Genomic DNA, 20,828 nt, shown 5'->3' with positions numbered 1-20,828 from the left:
GCCTTTTCAATCCTAAACTGGCTTCCCCAAAGACGGACACAATGTTTACTGGCAACTTGCAAGTGTGCGAAGGGGAAGTCTACATGCTGATGGCTACTACCTGTTTCAAAACTGCTGCTTGAGACTTTATGGACTAAGCAAACTAACCGAAACGCGCTGGTGTTAGAAACAAGACCTGTCCTCTGTCGGCATCTGTGTGAGATAAAGGGAGTCGCAAAAGGCTTCCTTCGTAACCTCAGCTTTGCATGATTGGCTTTCTCTACCGAGGAGGGGAAGTGCAGCAAAATAAATGCAGACGTAGACAGATATCTTGGGAAAGAGTCCTAGTTTCCTCTGCAGTTTGTTCAGGCGGTGTATGCGGTAGTACAGCAACGCAAGCCGCTATAAACCCCCCTCCCTAGATAAGAGACGGCTCTCCTCCCGGTCCGCAGGAGCGCATGAAGGTGACACGGCGGTGACTCCCCCCTCGGGACAGCCCCCGCGCTCCGACCAGCCGGCACTCCGCCGCCGCCCGAGGTACGCCTGCCCGTGGGGAGCGGGACGGGTCGGCTCCGGCAGCGGGTGTCGGCCGTCCCGTGCCGCCCGCCTCCGGGGGCAGCGCTCGCCCTTCCGTCTCGCATCGCTCCGCTGCAGCCCGCCGAAGAGCGAGGTAGGGTCGCCGCCGCCTCTCCGCCCTGGGGCCGCACCGCAGGGCGGCCCGGTCGGGCCCGGCCCCTCGGCTGGAAGGTGCGGGAGCAGCCCGGCGGGGAGCGGGCGGGTGGAGCGCGTTGGGCGCAGAGCGCCGAGCGGGGCGCGGCCGGGCTCTTCTGCCCTCCATCCCCGAGTCTCCACGACCTCACACCGTCAGCTAAAACCTCTTAGCTTCTGCCGTGCCTTTCAAACGTGCTTGGGAAAAGATCGAACCGTCTTTTGCTATGCATCGTTCTATCTGTTTTACCCATTAAATGAAGGGGCACGTTTTCCTTTAATCCTCTACCAGTAAGTCCTGCCTATGCCTTCCCCTCTGCTTTAGAGTAGTCCTTGCCTTCTGGGTTTACTTCACTACACGAGGCATGCACTGTTTGGTGGTGTAGTATTTCATTTCAAAGGTTTGGGTATGCATGTTTGGAAACAAAGATGCAGTCCTCTGCTATGAACCTGGATGCCTCTTCTGCACAGAGCAGCTAGAACTATAGACCATATAATAAATGTGGTAGTGCAAGGGGAAAGAATGCCTTGAGAGAGGAGTTGGTAGGTTTGAATGAAGCACTTCATATTCTAGACTACTTACAAAAAGTCACTTCAGTGTTTTTACGATCACTGTTGTTGGCTTTGTTTATAGAGAAAATTCTAATAGAGTTATTATTTATTTCCACATAGCATCATGTAAGTCAATTAAAAGTTTTGTAAAATAACAGAACTTGAAGGATGCTCTATGTTATTCTAAATAATGATAAAAGACAATAGAGGAGGAGACCAATTATTTTAAAAAGCAATTTTTCAACAGGTAGTTAAACATGCCAACCCTATTACAGTATTGTGCACTAGCAGAGAACTAGCCCCAAGAACTCCCTTGCCTCATAGAGTAAGAAGCATTGTTCTGAACTCTGAATCCTCTCCATGTGTTTTTGGCAGAGTAAAGATGAGTTGTGAAGAGATTCTTGTGTGTCCGGTACAACTTGGAGAAAATTTCTGCCTCTATTTTGCAGGTAATTACTACCCACTGCTGAAAGAGGCACACTGTGTCTTCTTTCTGCATAGACGATCAAAAGCTGATATACAATTCGGTCTTTTGCTGGTGCTGGCATCCCTGGTTCTGTAGAATCCTGGGTTTTTTCCCCTCCATGTTACCTGAACAATCCTCAAAGCAGTTACAATCCCCACCTGCTTAGAAGAATGATAGTTCTTAGATTACAGAGCCAGGCTCTTCACTGCAAAAAGAATGCGACTTTGACAGCTGTCCCAGTGTGTTATCAGGTCAGCACCATGTTATTGCTGAACACCTTAAGCATTTAATAACTTTTTCTGTTTGAATACTGATTAAAAACAATTCCTTTCTCAGTCTGATTTCATCTAGTTCTTCCATAAGCTTAAGTCTGAAGTATTGTTAACCAAGTATCTGATTCAGCAGAATATTTGTTGCTTCATGCAATACATTCCCGTAAAGGATACTCAGAAGGATTTTAATACTGGGGGGTGGAGTTGGAATAAGTGGATAACTTCCAGTTTTACAGGATGAAGTTAGTTAGAAAACTGTCTCTTCTTTACAAGCAGCCTGACTTTGGAAGCAAATCACCGTTTCTCATCCTTTTGCTTACTTAGAATAAGGGTGCTCATGAAAGAAAAAATGTGCATGCCATTTATCCTTTGGTTATAGGCTTAAACTGATCAGAGCTGCTCACCCTTAAGTAACCCTAAAACATTTTGCATGCCTCTTGGTTTGGTGGTAACTCCAGTTCTCAAATGAGTGGTGGTTTCATCATTCTCTTGAGTTTGTTATGCTCACAAAACACACCCTGTAGTTCGAACAGCCCAGCTGGGTGAGCTAGTGATACTGGAAACGCGTAGGTGGCTGGCTGGCTGGCTTCCAATCTTGCAGAACAAAATTGGGTAGAAAGTGGTTTCTTTTGTGAGGGCAGAGCTTAATGTTGTTTTCTCTTTCCTTTTTTTCACTGCTCACTTGGAATCAAGACGACGATGGTAAGCTGAAAGCTCATCATTTATTAACTTCATTACCAATTTTACCTGAACTAGCCTGCTCACGCTTACTAACCCACAAATGCTTTGTGTGCCTTAAAGACCAAGTTTTCAAACCGATAATAGCTACTATAAAAAGAAAGCTACAGCTTACCTTCTCCTTCTGAAGCCAATGGTGCTTTATTTCCTCCTAAGGTACAGGGTAGTGGCTTTCATAACAGAAAGACCTTTTAATGCAATTCTAATTGTTGGGCATGAGAGAGAACTGTCGCTTCTGAAGTCTCATTAACAGATACAGTAGTTTATCTTGCTTATATGTACAGAATGCTGTATTCTGGGAAAACCTTCTGTCTTGCCTGGATTGCTACAAGCCAGAGGTGGAAAGAATGACGTGGCCTCCATTTTGTTTGAAATTGCCATTCTAAGAACTTATTTCCTTAATGACAAGATTAAGCCTGTAGCAAACTGCTAAGATCTGAGGTAATTACAGCTAAAATATTAGACCTTCTTTGCTTAATATTTCTACAGGGCTCGAATGCGATGCCTTTTGTAAGGAAAAAATTCTCCACCGAGTCCTTCGAAATGTAGATAGCCAGTTGCTTGTGGTTCGACCAGATTTAAACATGGCAGCTTTTGAGGATGTGACAGATCAGGAGATGAAATCTGGTACAGCATTTTCTAAATACATACTATAACCATTGTACTGTTTCATTATTCTAGATGCGCTTTTGTTCTTTGTAATCCCTGACTCTAAATGATGAGACTGAGAGTAAAGACTTCAAACTTAATTTGTAAGAATAAAGCTGAGAGAGCTGAAATTTTGTGTCTTAGTAATAGATTAGATTAGGTTAGACTGAGGCCTGCAGGATGTCCCACGCAGAAAAGGTCTGGTAGGTTTAGTTAGCTTTGATCACAAACTAAATTCTTAATCTGTTTGTTTGGTTGGTTGTTTTTTTTTTGTGTTGGATTACAAAAAAATTTGGTTTAGGCTTAAACAGACAATGTATTTAGCACTAAAAGCTCTTGCTTTCTTCTAGCAGCAGTAGTTAACAATATACTTATGGTTTTGGCTTTAATTTTTTGGGGGCCCTCAGCAATTCATTCAGAACTATATTCGTTGAATATATTTATCTACAATCCCATATATACAGATATAATATGATTTGCAGATGACTGTTCACAAATCCAGTTGTCACTTTATGCATGCATGTAAAATGATTTCAACATCCTACCCACAATAACTGGTAACTTCACATGCTTTCTTGCAAATCCAAAATCTTGGTTATTGAATGATTGCAGAAAGTCAAATATGTGCTACCAGCAGTCATAAAAATTCATGTCCTGGCTCTCCTGTCAGAACAAGTATCCTGGGAAGACAGCAGTTGCCAATGGAATAGTAAGACATAATACAGCTAAGTCATTGCAGCCCTCTCCTGAGCAGACCATTAATTATAAACAATTTATATTTAGGCAACGGAATGCACTTCAACATTCACTACTACAAAACTACCACACCATCAGCAGGGATGCCTGTTGCATTCAGTATCCAGGTAGAAGATAGAAGTTATTACATGTGTTGTGAGAAAGAATGTGGAAAAATTATAGTTCGATTTAGGGTAAGTATCTGCTTTCCCTACCTTATGTATATATAAGTAGTAGGCAAAATTAAGAATTCAAACCTGTGTGAGCTGAAACAAACCTGCTCAGCTCTTGTGCTGGGACTAACCCATTCCCTTTTTCTTCCTCAGGAAGGAGAAGTTCCCAAAGAAATTCCTGGTGAAAGTAACATAATCTTTTTCAAAAAGACATTTACATCTTGTAGCTCCAGAGCATTTAAGTTTGAATACTCACTGGAACAAGGAATGTTTTTGGCCTTTGAGGAAGAAGGCTCCTTAAGAAAATTAATTCTAAAGAAACTGTCAAGAGAAGATGAAGTGGATGAAACCATGAAGATAAGTTTCTAACTTAAGTCAGAATGAAAGTCACAACAACCTATGACGTACTTCAACAGTCTTAAAATAGATTTTGGGGTTTTATGAAAGAAATCTCATTCCGAGGCAAGCCAGTTTTATATTTTTAGCTACCATAGGTCAGTACAAAAATTAGCATCTTATAAAGGAAAATAAATGCAAATTCTTGCCAAAAAGCACCACAGGCCTGTTTTCCAGTCAGATGAAAGAGAATTACACAATGAAGAAACAAGAATATGCATGCATACATAGTCTTGTATAGTTTGATCTCTAAAATCTTTACTGCCTCTTGAATTTGAATACTTCTAAATTGGATGTCTCAGATGAAGTTGACCGATTTTTGGGGAGGGTGAGAAAACAGCTTAAAATAACAGACTTCATAAGCAGACCATCCACCTGGCCAATGAAGACTTTGAGATTACTTTTTTGCATCAAGATTATTTCCTGAGCATCTTTCATCAGTGATACTCTTACCTTCAACTGAAGTAGAAACAACAGACGATTTTTAACTTACTGGAAGTCTTTGAGAAAACCGCTAACTTACCTGAACAATCAAAGTTCTAATAAAGCTGTTTGTCCTCAGAGGGCCCAAGAAAAAAAAAAAATTATGCTTTTATGTAAAGGTTTTTTAGGAGTTAAACAGTAAATTGTAGGTTAGCAATGAAATGAAATGATGTTTGTCCTTCTAACAATTTGAAACAAACGTAGACGTGGCTGGCTCTCATAAGGGCCCCTTCTTATTCTGTGTAGGTGACTGGCGTGGTTTGGCCTCAGACGGCAACAAAGAACCACGTGCCACTTGCACAGCCCTCCCAGTACGGGAAGAATTGGAAGAAAAAGGCAAAACTCTTGGGTTGAGACAAAGGCAGTTTAACAGAACAACAAAGGGAACAAGAAAACAACAATAACACAGACAGAGGACTATACAAACACAATTACGGCCCCGCTGCTCCTCACCCGGACCCAGGATGCCCCGACCCAGGATGCCCCAGCCGGCTCCAAGCTGCGACTTCCTGCCCCCTTCCCCAGCAGCTCAGGGTGGTCATGGCTCACGTTGCATGGAACACCTGTGTCCTGGGGAGAATTAACTCTGTCCCCGTGGGAACCAGGACATTATCCACCCTTTTTTCCATACCATCTATGCCATGCCCAGATCTTACAGGTTCCAATGAATTGCCACCACTTTCCCCTGTCATGTATATATATATATACACACACATATATATTCATGCAGATATAATGCCCTTAGTTTATGGGCCATCCCTCTAACTCGAAAGTGTCCATTGAGTTCATTTAATCCATGGCTCTGGGCTCCATCTGTTAGAGCAGTCTCTCAGGGCAGGTGAGATGCTGGGTGGTGCTGGCCTGTTGCATGCTGTGTTTTCGGAGCTTGTGACTGGTGCACCCGGTGTGGCTCATGCCCACAGTCCGTGGGCTGAAGATGTAGATCTTGAGGAAGTTGCTGGGCGCCAGCTGCTGAGGTCAGTTCTGATCCCATCACCCCTGTGCCTTACTCGTAGTACAACTGATAGCAATTATAGTAATGAGGACATACAGTGACAGTGTTACTTAGCAATTAACATCACACAATTTGATTCATTGGCTATTCTCACCCAAAATCAGATCCCCGTGAGGTACACATCAGACTTCCCCATCCTTCCGCATCACCCACCAAGTGCACCCAGGTCCTTGGGCAAAAGCAATCCCACGAATGGGTTTGCCTTTGCCTGAGGCAGGACTGACCCAGACTGTCTTCCCTGGCATATTCTTCATGTGCACTACGGGGACTTCATCCCCTTCTACGGTACGTGGGAGTTTTGATTGGGCAGGGCCAGCCCGATTGGTAGATCCCCTGGCGTTAACTAGCCAGGTAGCCTTTGCTAAATGTGCATCCCAATGTTTTAAAGTCCCACCACCCATTGCTCTCAGTGTAGTTTTTAACAATCCATTGTATTGTTCTAGCTTCCCAGAGGCCGGTGCGTGATAGGGGATGTGATACACCCACTCGATACCATGCTCTTTGGCCCAGGTGTCTATGAGGCTGTTTTGGAAATGAGTCCCGTTGTCCGACTCAATTCTCTCTGGGGTACCATGTCGCCACAGGACTTGCTTTTCAAGGCCCAGGATAGTGTTCCGGGCAGTGGCATGGGGCACAGGGTATGTTTCCAGCCATCCAGTGGTTGCTTCCACCATTGTGAGCACATAGCGCTTGCCTTGACGGGTTTGTGGCAGTATGATACAATCAATCTGCCAGGCCTCCCCATATTTATATTTCAGCCATCTCCCTCCATACCAAAGAGGCTTCAAACGCTTGGCTTGCTTGATTGCAGCGCATGTCTCACATTCATGGATGACCTGTGCAATAGTGTCCATGGTCAAGTCCACCCCTTGGTCACGAGCCCATCTATATGTCGCATCTCTTCCTTGATGGCCTGAGGAGTCATGGGCCCACCGAGCCATGAATAATTCACCCTTATGTTGCCAGTCCAGATCCAGCTGAGCCACTTCAATGCTAGCGGCCCGATCCACCTGCTGGTTGTTCTGATGTTCCTCCGTGGCCCGATTCTTCGGTACATGGACATCTACGTGCCGTACTTTCACAACCAGATTCTCTATCTGGGCAGCAATATCTTGCCATAGTTCTGCAGCCCAGATGGGTTTGCCTCTGCGCTGCCAGTTGCCCTGCTTCTGCTGCTGTAACCACCCCCACAGAGCATTTGCCACCATCCATGAGTCAGTGTAGAGATAAAGTACTGGCCATTTTTCTTGCTCAGCAATGTCCAAAGCCAGCTGAATGGCTTTCACCTCTGCAAACTGGCTCGATTCACCTTGTCCTTCACTGGCCTCTGCAACCCGTCGTGTAGGACTCCACACAGCAGCCTTCCACTTTCCATGCTTTCCCACAATCCGTCAGGACCCATCAGTGAACAGGGCATATTTCTTCTCATTTTCTGGCAGTTTATTATATGGTGGGGCCTCTTCTGCACGCGTCACCTCCTCCTCTGGTGACATTCCGAAATCCTTGCCTTCTGGCCAGTCCGTGATCAATGCCTGGACGACTGGGGTTTCCCATTCGAGTTCGCTGTGTGACCAGTGCAATCCACTTACTCCATGTGGCATCAGTTGCATGATGTGTGGTGGGGACCCTTTCTTTGAACATCCAACCCAGCACCGGCAGTCGAGGTGCTAAGAGGAGCTGTGCTTCTGTACCAACCACTTCTGAAGCAGCTCGAACCCCTTCATATGCTGCCAAGATCTCTTTTTCTGTTGGAGTGTAGCGGGCTTCGGATCCTCTGGATCACCGACTCCAAAACCCTAGGGGTCGACCTCGAGTCTCCCCTGGTGCTTTCTGCCAGAGGCTCCAGGTAGGGCCGTTCTCCCCAGCTGCGGTGTAGAGCACATTTTTAACACCTTGTCCCGCCCGGACTGGCCCCAGGGCCACTGCATGGACTATTTCCTGTCTGATTTGTTCAAAAGCTTGTCGTTGCTCAGGACCCCATTAAAAGTCGTTCTTCTTCCGGGTTACTTGATACAGAGGGCTTACAATTTGACTGTAATCTGGGATATACATTCTCCAAAAACCCACAATGCCTAAGAAAGCTTGTGTTTCCTTTTTACTAGTTGGTGGTGACATAGCTGATATTTTGTTGATCACATCCATTGGAATCTGACAGTGTCCATCCTGCCATTTTATTCCTAAAAACTGGATCTCCTGCGCAGGCCCCTTGACCTTAACTTTGTTTTATGGCAAAACCAGCTTTCAGAAGGATTCGGACTATTTTACTCCCTTTCTCAAAAACTTCTTCTGCTGTGTTTCCCCACACAATGATGTCATCAATGTATTGCAGATGTTCTGGTGCTTCACCCTGTTCCAGTGCAGTCTGGACCTGTCCATGGCAAATGGTGGGGCTGTGTTTCCACCCCTGGGGCAGTCGATTCCAGGTGTACTGGACGCCCCTCCAAGTGAAAGCAAACTGTGGCCTGCACTCTGCTGCCAAAGGGATTGAGAAGAATGCATTCGCTATATCAATTGTGGCATACCACTTGGCTGCCTTGGACTCCAGTTTGTACTGGAGTTCTAGCATGTCCAGCATGGCAGCGCTCAGCGGTGGCGTGACTTCTTTCAGGCCACGATAGCCCACAGTTAGCCTCCACTCTCCATTAGATTTTCACACTGGCCATGTGGGACTGTTAAAGGGTGAGCGAGTCTTGCTGATCACTCCTTGACCCTCTAGTTGAGGGATCAGCTCATGGATGGGAATCAGAGAGTCTCGGTTAGTGCGATATTGCTGCCGATGCACCATTGTGGTAGTAATTGGCACCTGTTGTTCTTCGACCCTCAACAACCCCACAACAGAAGAGTCCTCCAAGAGACCAGGCAAGGTAGACAACTGTTTAACTTCCTCCATCTCCAAGGCAGCTATGCCAAAGGCCCAGCGGTACCCTTTTGGGTCCTTAAAATACCCTCTCCTGAGGTAATCTATACCAAGGATGCACGGAGCCTCTGGGCCAGTCACAATGGGATGCTTTCGCCACTCATTCCCAGTTAGGCTCACTTCCGCCTCCAGTATAGTCAACTCTTGGGATCCCCCTGTCACCCCAGAAATACAAATGGGTTCTGCCCCTCTATAGCTTGATGGTATTAAAGTACACTGTGCACCTGTGTCCACTAGAGCCTTATACTCCTGTGGGTCTGATGTGCCAGGCCATCGAATCCATACCGTCCAATAAACCCGGTTGTCCCTTTCCTCCACCTGGCTGGAGGCAGGGCCCCTCTAATACTGGTCATAGTATCCGTTACTCACTTCTTGCAGAAATGACTTGGGAAGTTCCTCCAAGAGGATCAGAAGCAAGATCAGGCCTTCTGCTCTGTGTGGGGAACTGCCCGCTGGAAACTGGAGCAGCACTTTTCCTGGAGGGATCCCCTTTTGTGGTTGTCCTTCCTTGCAAATCCTGTACCCGTGTTCACAGGATTGAAGTAGGTTGTCCATCCCACTTCCTCATGTCCTCTCCGTGGTCACACAGGTAGAACCACAGGGTGCCTCGTGGTGTGTACCCTCTGTACTCTCTGAGTGGGGAAATGCCTGCTCCTAATAGCTGAGATGCTGGCCCGTACAGATGGGGAGTAGAATATATTCTCTTCAAGTTGCTGGACCTTCCACAACAGTTTCTCCACAGCTGAGACAAGGTGGGAAGAGAGACTTTCTTCATATTGCTGGAGCCAGCCAGCTACCTCATCCACCATTGGTCCCTCTTCACCTTTCCATTCCGTTACTGCCAGGGAGTTGGCATATGATGATGGTGCGCTCTGTACAAACTTCCGCCACATGGGCCTTGTGCATCGCACCTCATCAGGGTCTGTGGGTAAGTCTGCATTGACCAAGTCATAATAAATCGTGTCCCGCACAGCTAATTCTCTCAGGTACTGGATACCTCTTTCCATGGTAGACCACTCGATTGGGTGACATACAACATCCTCACTGAAGGGGTACCTCTCCCTCACGCCTAACAGGAGTCGTTTACAGAGGCTGAGGGCTTGGGTCTTCTTCCCAATTGCCTTCTCAATGCTGCCTTCCCTAGACAGGGATCCCAGCTGCCTGGCTTCCCTACCCTCTAATTCCAGGCTACTGGCCCCGTTATCCCAGCACCGGAGCAGCCAGGTGACAATGTGCTCACCTGAAAGTCGGCTAAAATCTTTTCGCATATCCCGCAGCTCACTCAAGGATAGGGATCGGGTAATTATCTCTGGTTCTGCCTCTTCCTCCTGCTCTCGTGATGACGCTGGTTCATCATCATCTCTTACTAAGCGAACTGATTTCTTCGTGTACTTCTTCTGTACCGGGGGCAACTGATACTGGCACGGGTTGGCTCTCTGGTTCAGTGGCAATGGCTGCCGCAGGGGTTGGAGTAGTCGCAGTGGCTGCCGCCAGTGGTTGCAGTAGCCGCAGTGGCTGCCGCAGGGGTTGCAGTAGCCGCAGTGGCTGCCGCAGGGGTTGCAGTAGCCGCAGTGGCTGCCGCAGGGGTTGCAGTAGCCGCAGTGGCTGCTGGTCTGGTTTCCATCTCTTCCCCCTAAGGGTGCTTCATAATACTGAGCAGTGCCTGGTAGATACTGGCCAGGGCCCAGCACAGTGCGGTGAGTTGTGCCTCTCTAGAATAGCCACAGCATTTTCCCTTCAAATATTCTACCACTTTATCAGGGTCCTGTAATTGTTCAGGGGTGAAGTCCCAGACCATTGGAGGCAAGAAGTTCTCTAGGTACCTGCCCACGTTCTCCCACATGCCATGCCACCCCTGACTGTCCAGCCTCAGAGCAGATCTCCAGGTGGTAGTCTTAAATAGCTGTTTAATCCCGAACAGGACCTGGAACACATTCAGCAGACATAACAATAGGACCAGGCTGGTTTGAGTATCCCAAGGATATTCAAAATTCTCAAAAGCTGTCATACCTGACCAGAAGGAGAAAAGGGAGGCAAAAGAGCTGGGGAAAGTGTCCCCCCCTGTTTCCCCCACAGACTGGGTGTAATTATTAATAAATTCTGAGAGACGGTGCCCAATGTACGGGCAGGACAGCAACACCACATAAACGCCCCAAAGTAGCTGTCTAACAAGTGATGTTATCATATCATAAGCCGATATTGCACAGGACAGCAAAATGATAATCCTCATCCCTCTCCCAGAAGTAACAAAAATCATCGCAGGGAGTACATAAGCCATATAGGAATTCACATAACACAGCCATGAGAACAAACCAAGCAACATGATGACCAGTGACTATTTATCTAATACAATAAATGCATACAATAAATTTGTTTTTACAAGCTCTAGTTGGATTCTGTCGTTATCTCAACCCTCCAAGCCCCACGTTGGGTGCCAAAAAGGACTGGCGCGGTTTAACCTCAGACGGCAACAAAGAACCACCTGCCGTTCGCTCCGGCTTTCCCAATACAGGAAGAATCGGAAGAAAAAGGCAAAACTCTTGGGTTGAGACAAAGGCAGTTTAACAGAACAACAAAGGGAACAAGAAAACAACAACAACAATAACACAGACAGAGGACTATACAAACACAATTACGGCCCCGCTGCTCCCCACCTGGACCCAGGATGCCCCGACCCAGGATGCCCCAGCCGGCTCCAAGCTGCGACTTCCTGCCCCCTTCCCCAGCAGCTCAGGGTGGTCATGGCTCATGTTGCATGGAACACCTGTGTCCTGGGGAGAATTAACCCTATCCCCGCCGGCACCAGGACAGTGACAATGCAGCATACATTGGGGTCAAGCTGTGAACTCCATTTCACTTTCAGAGCTGAGCAAGCACTGGATTTCACCAAAACCAAAATTAATATAATACATTCTGAACACGTAATCTTGAAGAAATTGATGTGGCATATAAGTGTCAATCTTCCTCTTCTGTTCCAACTCCAGGTAGTTATAACCTGGACATTGTTTGCAGCTGGGGTCCTGGATCTTCAACTTGCCATGTTGGACAGCTGGTACAGTTGTCATACCCCATACAGGCACAAGTAATCAGAGAAAACAGGAAGGCTTCTCGCTGATGTGAAAGTCTCAAGACTTGTTTTGGTAAAAATCAAAACAAAAGTGTAATTTCAGCAACTTTAAAAAAAAGCACAGATACATGAAACTGCTGTGATAGCCCTGAGTGTCTCAGCTTTTCATGTCATGTTACCCCTGCCATTTCTCCTGTCAGCTGCTACAGGAGCACCTAGAGGCAGTAAGAAACCAATTATTTAGAATCAGGTACAGCCACCACTGAGCACACTATCACTTAGGAAGAATTTACTGGAGGGGCTTACCCTCAAGAATTTATTTAACACATCCAGATACCCTGTAGGACTGAGTCTCAGTTTTATATGTCTGATGAATGTTCAAAAATGGGATTAGACCAAATGGTTACAGCCATCACAATAATTAAGGTTGGACTCGATGATCTTAAAGGTCCCTTCCAACCTCAACAATTCTATGATTCTATGATTCTATGATTCTAATTAAGAACAAAAGTTAATGGTAATCACAGGGAACTGATTCAATTTCAACAGGTATTGTTTGACTGAGGAACACATGCGATTCATAGAGAAAGCTGTGGTCATTACCTTTAATTCTTGCCTCAGAACCACAGTGAATTGGTCTCAGAGTTGCTAGCCCCTAATATTGTAGGTCTGGGCTACTATATTCCCAGAGCTCTCATATAACTCATTTCTCACACAAGGTATCTTAAACAAGTACCACATAGAGATGCATCTTGTGTTTTGTCTCAAAAGAGGAAAAGTCAAATGCTTTCTATGATACATGCTCAGATTGCGCGGAGGTACTTAGCAATGACTCATACACATGCATCTTCCTCACTATGACAAAATAACGAATGTTACATTGATAATCTGAATCAGACCACATCAGACAGAAGCAACCATCTCAATTCTGGCCACAAGATTAGCAAAACAGAAGCGGCTAGGTACGTGGTTACATGAATAAGTAAGTAAATAAATAAAAATTCCATTCCAGATTTTTAAAAAAATGAAATCAAATCAGGAAGTCTTCTAGAATTCAAACAGCAACTCAGCAACTTATTCATTCTGTTTATTGCATAATCAGACTGATGGTAACACACAATTCTCTTCCTCCTCCTATTAATGGTACCACAGAATTACCATTAGAACATGGAAACAGTTAACCACTCCTTACTACTATGAAAGGCAGAAAAGATAAAGCAGAGAAGAAAGTTAAAAACCAGAATCTCGTTTCTCCTGTAAAATGCCCTAAAATCTAAAGACATAGGAGAGAATGCTGCCTCAGTCTCATGTCAAGCTGTGACAGACAGGGTATGTTTGTTGTATTTTCAGTCACACAGGAAAATGTGTACCAGTGTTTATTTAGAAAACAACCCCCGCCCCCAAGAATGCTGCAGATGAACATACAGGTTCCAGGGAAAATATGAAAGCCGTATGCTATTTACAGCTCCTAAAATTAATCTGCAAAAGTATTTTTCCTGTAAGTCAATTATTGCTGTATTTTCTAACGGACATTACTCTTGTATTAAGTCAAGTGTAAGCCACCTCTCTTTATGTATTGTCTTTAATACTTATTCATAAAATATTTTTTAACATCTAAATGAAGCAATGCAGAGTAACAGTATGACCAGTAACATAACAGTATTTGAACTTGATTCTAGAAAAAAAAACAAACCCAAACCAAAATCTGCAGAGAAAACGTTTTAAGTAACCCAAAAGTAGTAAAAATCGTTCAGAGGCGCACACACACAATTTCTGTAAATTCTTTATTGTATGGATTAAGAAAAAAGTATTCTCTTTTCTACATCAACTCTCAGGGCCCAAAGAGTTACAGAGCGTGCTTTACATACAGTTCAGCTGTTGTGATGTCAGAAATAACAGTTCAATTTTCTACAATTCAAGTTTGTTTTACAAAATAGGAAACTAAACAACAGTTATTTTAGAAAAACACTCATTAAAGCTGCCATTACAAGGAACATTGCCTTCAGCTATATAAGTGTGTCATTGATGTAATTAATTCCTCCCAATTTACAGTGCAGCTTAAATCAACTCAGTCACCTGGACATTATCCACTTAAATCTACTTTTTGTTTTCTAACACTTTTACTGTTGTTGGATATTTATTTCTAAAAGACGACTTCTGAACTTGCTGCAGCATGTACCTACTATAGACCCTTGGTTATTAATTTGTTTTGCATTAAACATGTTGGTAAAAATATGATGAAGCAGAGGCAGCAGTGAACAATCATGTTTGTCAGAGACTTGGTTGCATCTTAGAGGCTCCACAGCATGGCAACAGCCTTGCAGATACCAACATCATAATAGTTAAAGTAGCAGAGGCCAGCGAAGGTAACGGCCGACAGTACATACAGACCTGTATTGGCCAGCTTAATGGGTATATCTCCATGGACGTAGTCAGTTATAACCTGTCCAAGCCCCCTACAGAATAAGAGGGGAAAAAAAAAAGCTGAAATCAGGAAAGAGCATCCCTCACTAAAATACACCCAGTTTACATAAGCATTCTACTAAGATGCCTCAAACACATTATTTTTTTCACCTGCTATCATCAACCTTTCCTAAAGAATGCCCAGTTCCCACTCAAAAAGATGATGTATCCATTTAAAACAAAACAAAACAAAACAACACAACTATCCACATACTCTATTCTACACATATTGGCTCAGATTTTTCTTAATGGTAGTGAGGAAACAAGGTCTGGAGCACAGCTCTTTCAACAATAGATCTGTAGAATCTGCCTCCAAGAAACAGTGGGCAGCTTATCTGACTTCCAGGGACTCAAGAAAAGAAACCAAAGGACATATCTTTCTTGCCTGGACAGCAAGGTGTGGCTCTGGGACCAGCCGTTGTCACAAATGCACAGAAGACTCCAGGATGTGGCTTTAGATTAGAAAATAGTGGCAACCAAGAAATTAGCATACTATGTTTTTTTCTATCTCTCTCAGACTGGAAGTGAACTCTTGTCCAGATTTAAACTATCCATCAACAGGAAGACAGAGGATGATATTAAACTACTGTGGTAGTACAATTATATTTGCTTTCTGCAATGACAGATGTCAACTTGGTAAAAAAGAGAACCGCATTTAATGCAACAGTTTTCTTCCTAGGATTTTTGCCTTGGTCTAGCCTGAAGCTGAAGGACCTGTCTCCTACAAATTAAGACACCCTAGTGACCCAGCAAGGTTCAAAGTCCTGCAGCAGATGCCACTGCAAGTGAATACTGAGCTCAGTTTCACTTAGATGGGGTTCTAATACCATGAAGATGTCAAAAGTGAGAAAAGGGGTGCAAGGCACCCCTGGATACACAGAAGAGAAGGAGAAAGTGGAAGCAAAGGCAACTACTCTCAAACTACTACAGCTATTTTTTTTACAATTGAACAGTGGAATAAGGTCAGATGCGCAAGCAGCATTTACCCACACTTCTAGCCTTCCAAGGGCAGATAAATAAGGCATACTCAACTTGGGACTCACAGGCCACCCTTCAACAGTAGTGTTGATAAGGGATTGTCATAAGATCTTTTCTTTGCATGGCACAGTAAGACTGAGCCATCCTAAGACTTCTCTGAAAAACTGGTGTGTGACTTTACAGCACGCTAATTAATTCACTCAAAGACCTCATGGGAAAGGACCAGTGGCCCTGAGAACAAGGAAGAGAATTATGAGAAATAGCTGATGTGTGGTAGCCACACAATCTAGCTCACAACACGGCAACTTTATTGGGCAGAGAAATCTTTATTACATGCCAGCAAAAATGGTACAAGATAAACATGGCTTCAGGTATCTTGAGTCAGTCTATTGATAGGTTAGTGTTTGGACTGACGATCACCTAACTACCTGAAGCTCTACTTCCAACATATTTTAGGACAAGATTTCCCGAGGAAAAACATAGCAAAAGGTGAATGAAAACCCCTCAAAAATATATGCAATACTCCTCTGCAGTTTCTGATCAGCTACTAACGGGATTATTTGATCTGTTATGACAATCAGATTAACATTTATGGCAAGCAAACAATCTTTTTTCTTTTAAAGATATTCTAGCACTGAACACCTACGAAAGTACAAGAGCAGCATTTTCCTACATAGGAACACCTTTAAGTTTTTAAGACAATGTTTTGCAAGACAAGAGTTTAACACTGGAGAAAAGTTCCAGTTTAAAAACAGAACAAAAAACCCACAGAAGCCGGGGAGGAACTCACTCTGATGAAAGTTACTAGCAGAGCTGTACACCAGCAGCAAGTCATTTTCTCACAGGGGAAGTCCCCACACTGTTTATGGAGAAGAGATTTCTAGTATGACCAATCCTGACACTTTTGTCAGCAAGAGACATTCACTAAAGAATCAAATGCACGTGCATTCACACAATGAGAACCCATTTCAACACATCAACCTGCAATAACCTGTTCCCTTACCTGGAATTTCCCCACATGGTCACATCTCGTACGGCACCAACATGCACACACCAAACAAGTGAAGAAATGCTCCACAGGCAGGGAAGTTTAAGGCTTATGTATTTTATATTTGAAAGACTTCTGCCAAATATATTCAAGGATAGCCACATTTCAGATTGATTCTGTATAGATTTGAGGGCTTTGGAAAAAAGCTCCCAGTCAGTGAGGAAAGTTCAAGAATCCCTGGTACCACTTCATAAGGCTAAACTGAGATTCAAGAAAACCTGGCACCCTAAAGTACTGTGAAGTACTTATCTGTTTTATCCCTGTGACAAGGAACTGCAGACTACTATCACCTGAAGAAGGTAAATGCTGCCAGTTAGGCCAACTATGCACTCCTAACTAGACTCGTCTAGCCTACTCTCGTTAAAGATCACAACAGAACTACACTTAAGAAGAACACGAGCAAGTATCCATTTCCCAGGAATCAAAGTCTTGGCTTCTTCAGTGGAATATTTGCTATGGACTCTTTATTATGCAGAATCTCATCACCATTAAGATGTACAAAGCCAGCCCACAACACAGAACCTTACAAGAACCATTTGTTTTATATAGATCTGTCCTGTTTCCTTTGTTCATATAACATTGATTCTTCTACAAGATAAAAACATCCAAGATTCTACACAACCAGTGGCAAGGAAATCCTCCTAAGGTAAGATACTATGTAGAAGAACATTAGAGAATGTTTATGGATTCCTTACTAGTAACACGTATCCTGCCTTCTGACTGAGAGTGTGACAAAGGAAGACCAAGAAACAACCAGTCTTGTCAAAGATCACAACTATTACAGAACTTGGAGAGTAAGGACTTCGCTTGCACCTCTTTCCAGGTATTTTATACTAGATCAGGAAATAAGTCAGGAAACTCGCTGAGATATACAGACTTAATACCTAAGGCTTGGAGTTTTCCTGACTATCAGACTTCACTCTTAATTCTGAGGGACCTATCGCACTTACCAGTGGCCATGGAGAGTGAGGGCTGCAGCCAGTGAATAGTCCACGGCTGGTCCAGGATACAGGTAGGCTGCAGGAAGGAGACCCAGCAAGAGGACACTGACAGCTCGCTCACCTGTCCAGTGCAAAGATGCAGCCTTGGAACTGCCTGTAAGAAGAAGTATTTTTCAGTGCAAAGTTCCTGTTCAAAGTGCTGTAACCTTAAAAACAGATACCTCATCCTGATCAGTACCACACAATTATGTGTTTTCTCTGACCTGATTACTAAGCTTTCATCCAAGCAAAACCTAGATGCCTTTGATTTACTGCTATAGAATATACATATATATCTCTTACAATGTCTAAAAGGTTTATTTTAAACAGTCCTCTCTTTGCTGCTGCTAAAGAGAAGCTTCTTTTACTACAGAAGAATAGAAGCTCAACAGGTAAAGTCAAAGCAAACACCAGTCCTACTTTCACAACCTGCAGTTCAGGACTAAGGTCCAAGTCAACCATCACAGAAAGAACTGTCTCCGAAGGCAAAGCCTTTTTGTCTAGTGAATTTCCTGACTGTTACGTACTATTCACTACTCCCACCTCTTGAGAAATGGCTTTGAGATCCAAAAGCACACAACTACAAGTTCCAGTGAACGGCACACCATGATAACTCTGTGCGCATTTCTGCCAAGGAACCGATATTGTTATTTTTAACTGCAAATAGCACATTAAACTTGTGGGACCATCACAGTGATATAGGGCCTAGAAGTAGCCTGAAGGCCAAAGGATTTCAGTCCTCCATTGATACTCAGCTGCGTACAATTTGAACCACTTAACAGATGACTCTAGTAATAGAAATACCAGTTAGGGAGCTCTGTCACCAACTCTTACTTTTTAGAAGCATTCGAATACTATTAGGAAGGAAAAAGAAGCACACCCAAACCATCTAGAAAGTTCTGGAGCGAACCAAAACTCAAACACCATAAGCAATACCTTGGACCAGAATGTCAGCATCAGTCCAGGATAAAAACATCAAGAACTGACTCTGTGAAATTACCTTTATAATACAGTATCCCCAAAGCACTTACCCAACACATAAAAATTATCCATCCATCTAAACCCAAATACATGGGTTTTTCTTTGTTTTTGCAAGGAGAAAGAAACTTAGAAAGTGACATGATAAGGAAAGCAAAGGACCTGAAGTAAAACGTAAAAGGGACCTAGGCTAGGGTCTAATAAGGTGTCCCTGTAGAACTCCGCAGTCAAGAACACTTCACAGCACATGCATGAAAGTCTGTTGTTAATATGAACTTCAGAATAGAAAAGATGGAAACAGCTTAGCTGTGTTTAAGCCAATTTCTTTTACAAGTGTTTCTTCATCCTTTCCACTTCTAAGTTGCATTGCAATGGCTACAAAACATCCTTAACCTCTGGTCACAACATTTCTCATATTTAACTGTGCAACTGACAGACCAGAACTTGGTCTTGTCGTGGTTATCTTTCATCACCTCTGTGTAGTCTTACCACATGAAGAGTGCAAAAAACAATCTAAGAAATACTCTTGGCATGCAAATCAGACTTCTCAGATTAACGTCACTGAACCAGAAGCTCTACTGTTCAAGGAAGAAGTCACAATTGCAGTGCCTTCATATTGTTACTGCTCCTGAACCATAAGAAATGTTAAGCCTTCTTTCCGATTTATTTTAAAAATCTTTCAATCTTTTTTCCACACTCTAAAAAAACCCCACCTTTATTAATAAGCAAAGATTTACTTTTTTAATATTGATATCTCCCACTTAAAGACTTGCAGCATTCACAGCCTTAATAGCGGCATTACAAGCGTCAGTTTCAAATACAAGCAGTGTAGAGCCGCATACACCTTGTTTTAAATCAGACCCGGGCAGAGTGCTAATCAACAGCCGTGCTATCGACTGAAAATAGTACAGTCGCAGGTGATGGTAACACATTCTGGCAATACCAATAACCCTACCTCACCCACGAAGAGCCAAAGAAAAACTACTATGCCTTGCATCCATTTTTCCCACCCCTGCACGGTCACACCTGCCATTTAAAATCTCCTACACGGGCCAAAAAAATCGTCAGCTCTGACTAGACGTGGGTGTAATGGGCACTCGAAGATCACGCTGTTTGGCTAGAGAAATCGTTTGGAGGACGGGGGCACAACGGCTCAGCGCCGGCTAACAAACCTGGCGCCCAGTGCCAGCCTCGGGGAAGAGGAGACACCCCCCCTCCGCGCGCGCACGCACACAGACACGCACACAGACACGCACACAGACACGCACACAGACACGCACACAGACACGCACACAGACACGCACACGGCGGGCGGGACGTACCGTGGCCCTGCTGCGGGGGACTGTGGCTCTGCCGGGCCGGAACGCTCCGATCGGCGACGGCCGCCAGGGCAGCGGGGCGACGGAGAAGGGTCCTCCCGAGGAGAGCTGCGGAGAGAAAGGGGACGAGATGTCAGGGCCGGGCCGGGCGGCGGGGTGCAGGGCCGGCGGGCACTCACCCATCTGGGCGCCGCGGGGGCGCATCAGCCCCGCCCGCAGCAGCACCAGCGCCGCCATCGTCCCCAGCCGGCCCAAGGGCACCGCGCACCGGAACCGGAAGTCGCTGGCGCTGCAACACTTCCGTTTCCGGGGTAGCCGCGGGATGAAGGCACGGAGGTTCTTCCCGCAGCCGCTGATGGCGGGAGGCCGAGACGGGCCGCCCCCAAGCCAGCAGCGGCTGCGCTGCTTCGGAGGGGCTTGGTTGTATCTTAAAATCCACAGCAATGAGCACAGCGGATACAGGCGCGCCTCACCTGCACTTTTGCTAATGAAAAATCTTTGTACGAGGGATGCTATACAAAATAAACACCTTCTTGAGCAGTTCCTGTGATGTACGTAAAGCGGTTGTATTGTTATCGCATGACTATCCAGCAGAATAGTGGCCGCAATAAAAGAGCAAGCAGCCAAAAGCAAGCTGAAAGTAGTGCTTTCTCCGAGTCTTTGGCATTAGCCAGCAGACAAGGGCATGCAGAGAATGGCTTTTCACTTGAAGTGAAAAGAGGGACAGTAAGCGGGACTTCAGGTGAGGACCTAGGCGCATTGGCGCTTCTATACTTGTTCAGGCGTAGCCTAAAGCTGGAGCCGCGCTTGGTCACTGACACTCAACAATCGCATCAGCACAGTACACTTCCCCAATGGCTGCTTTCCACCCCAGACTCCCTCACTTCCTCTCCTCTAAGTCCTCCACAGCCAC

General features: G+C 44.8%; 2 protein-coding genes across 4 annotated transcripts; one reads left to right on the top strand and one right to left on the bottom strand.

Moving 5' to 3' along the window:
* Nucleotides 1-293: 293 nt before the first annotated feature.
* Nucleotides 294-4,825, top strand: IL18 (interleukin 18). 3 transcript variants are annotated; one of them, XM_074561091.1, is made up of 5 exons: nt 294-516; nt 1,615-1,688; nt 3,205-3,342; nt 4,147-4,292; nt 4,425-4,825. In XM_074561091.1, exons 2-5 carry the CDS (start codon nt 1,622-1,624, stop codon nt 4,638-4,640), a joined length of 567 nt encoding a protein of 188 aa, XP_074417192.1. In that variant the 5' UTR covers nt 294-516; nt 1,615-1,621; the 3' UTR covers nt 4,641-4,825. The 3 variants fall into 3 exon arrangements, with proteins under 3 accessions (XP_074417192.1, XP_074417190.1, XP_074417193.1); XM_074561089.1 differs by having other exon boundaries at nt 294-649; XM_074561092.1 differs by lacking the exons at nt 294-516; nt 1,615-1,688 and adding an exon at nt 2,621-2,679.
* A 9,089-nt stretch (nt 4,826-13,914) lies between these two features.
* On the bottom strand, nt 13,915-20,237 carry SDHD (succinate dehydrogenase complex subunit D). The gene is made up of 4 exons (XM_074561135.1): nt 20,095-20,237; nt 19,919-20,023; nt 17,589-17,733; nt 13,915-14,605 (listed from the first exon to the last, which is right to left on the bottom strand). The coding sequence occupies exons 1-4, from the start codon at nt 20,150-20,152 to the stop codon at nt 14,440-14,442; spliced, it is 474 nt and encodes a 157-aa protein (XP_074417236.1). The 5' UTR covers nt 20,153-20,237; the 3' UTR covers nt 13,915-14,439.
* Nucleotides 20,238-20,828: the final 591 nt, after the last annotated feature.

The sequence above is a fragment of the Larus michahellis genome, chromosome 17, assembly GCF_964199755.1.
Source record: "Larus michahellis chromosome 17, bLarMic1.1, whole genome shotgun sequence".
Taxonomy (NCBI): domain Eukaryota; kingdom Metazoa; phylum Chordata; class Aves; order Charadriiformes; family Laridae; genus Larus; species Larus michahellis.
This window is presented reverse-complemented; position numbering and strand designations above follow the sequence as displayed.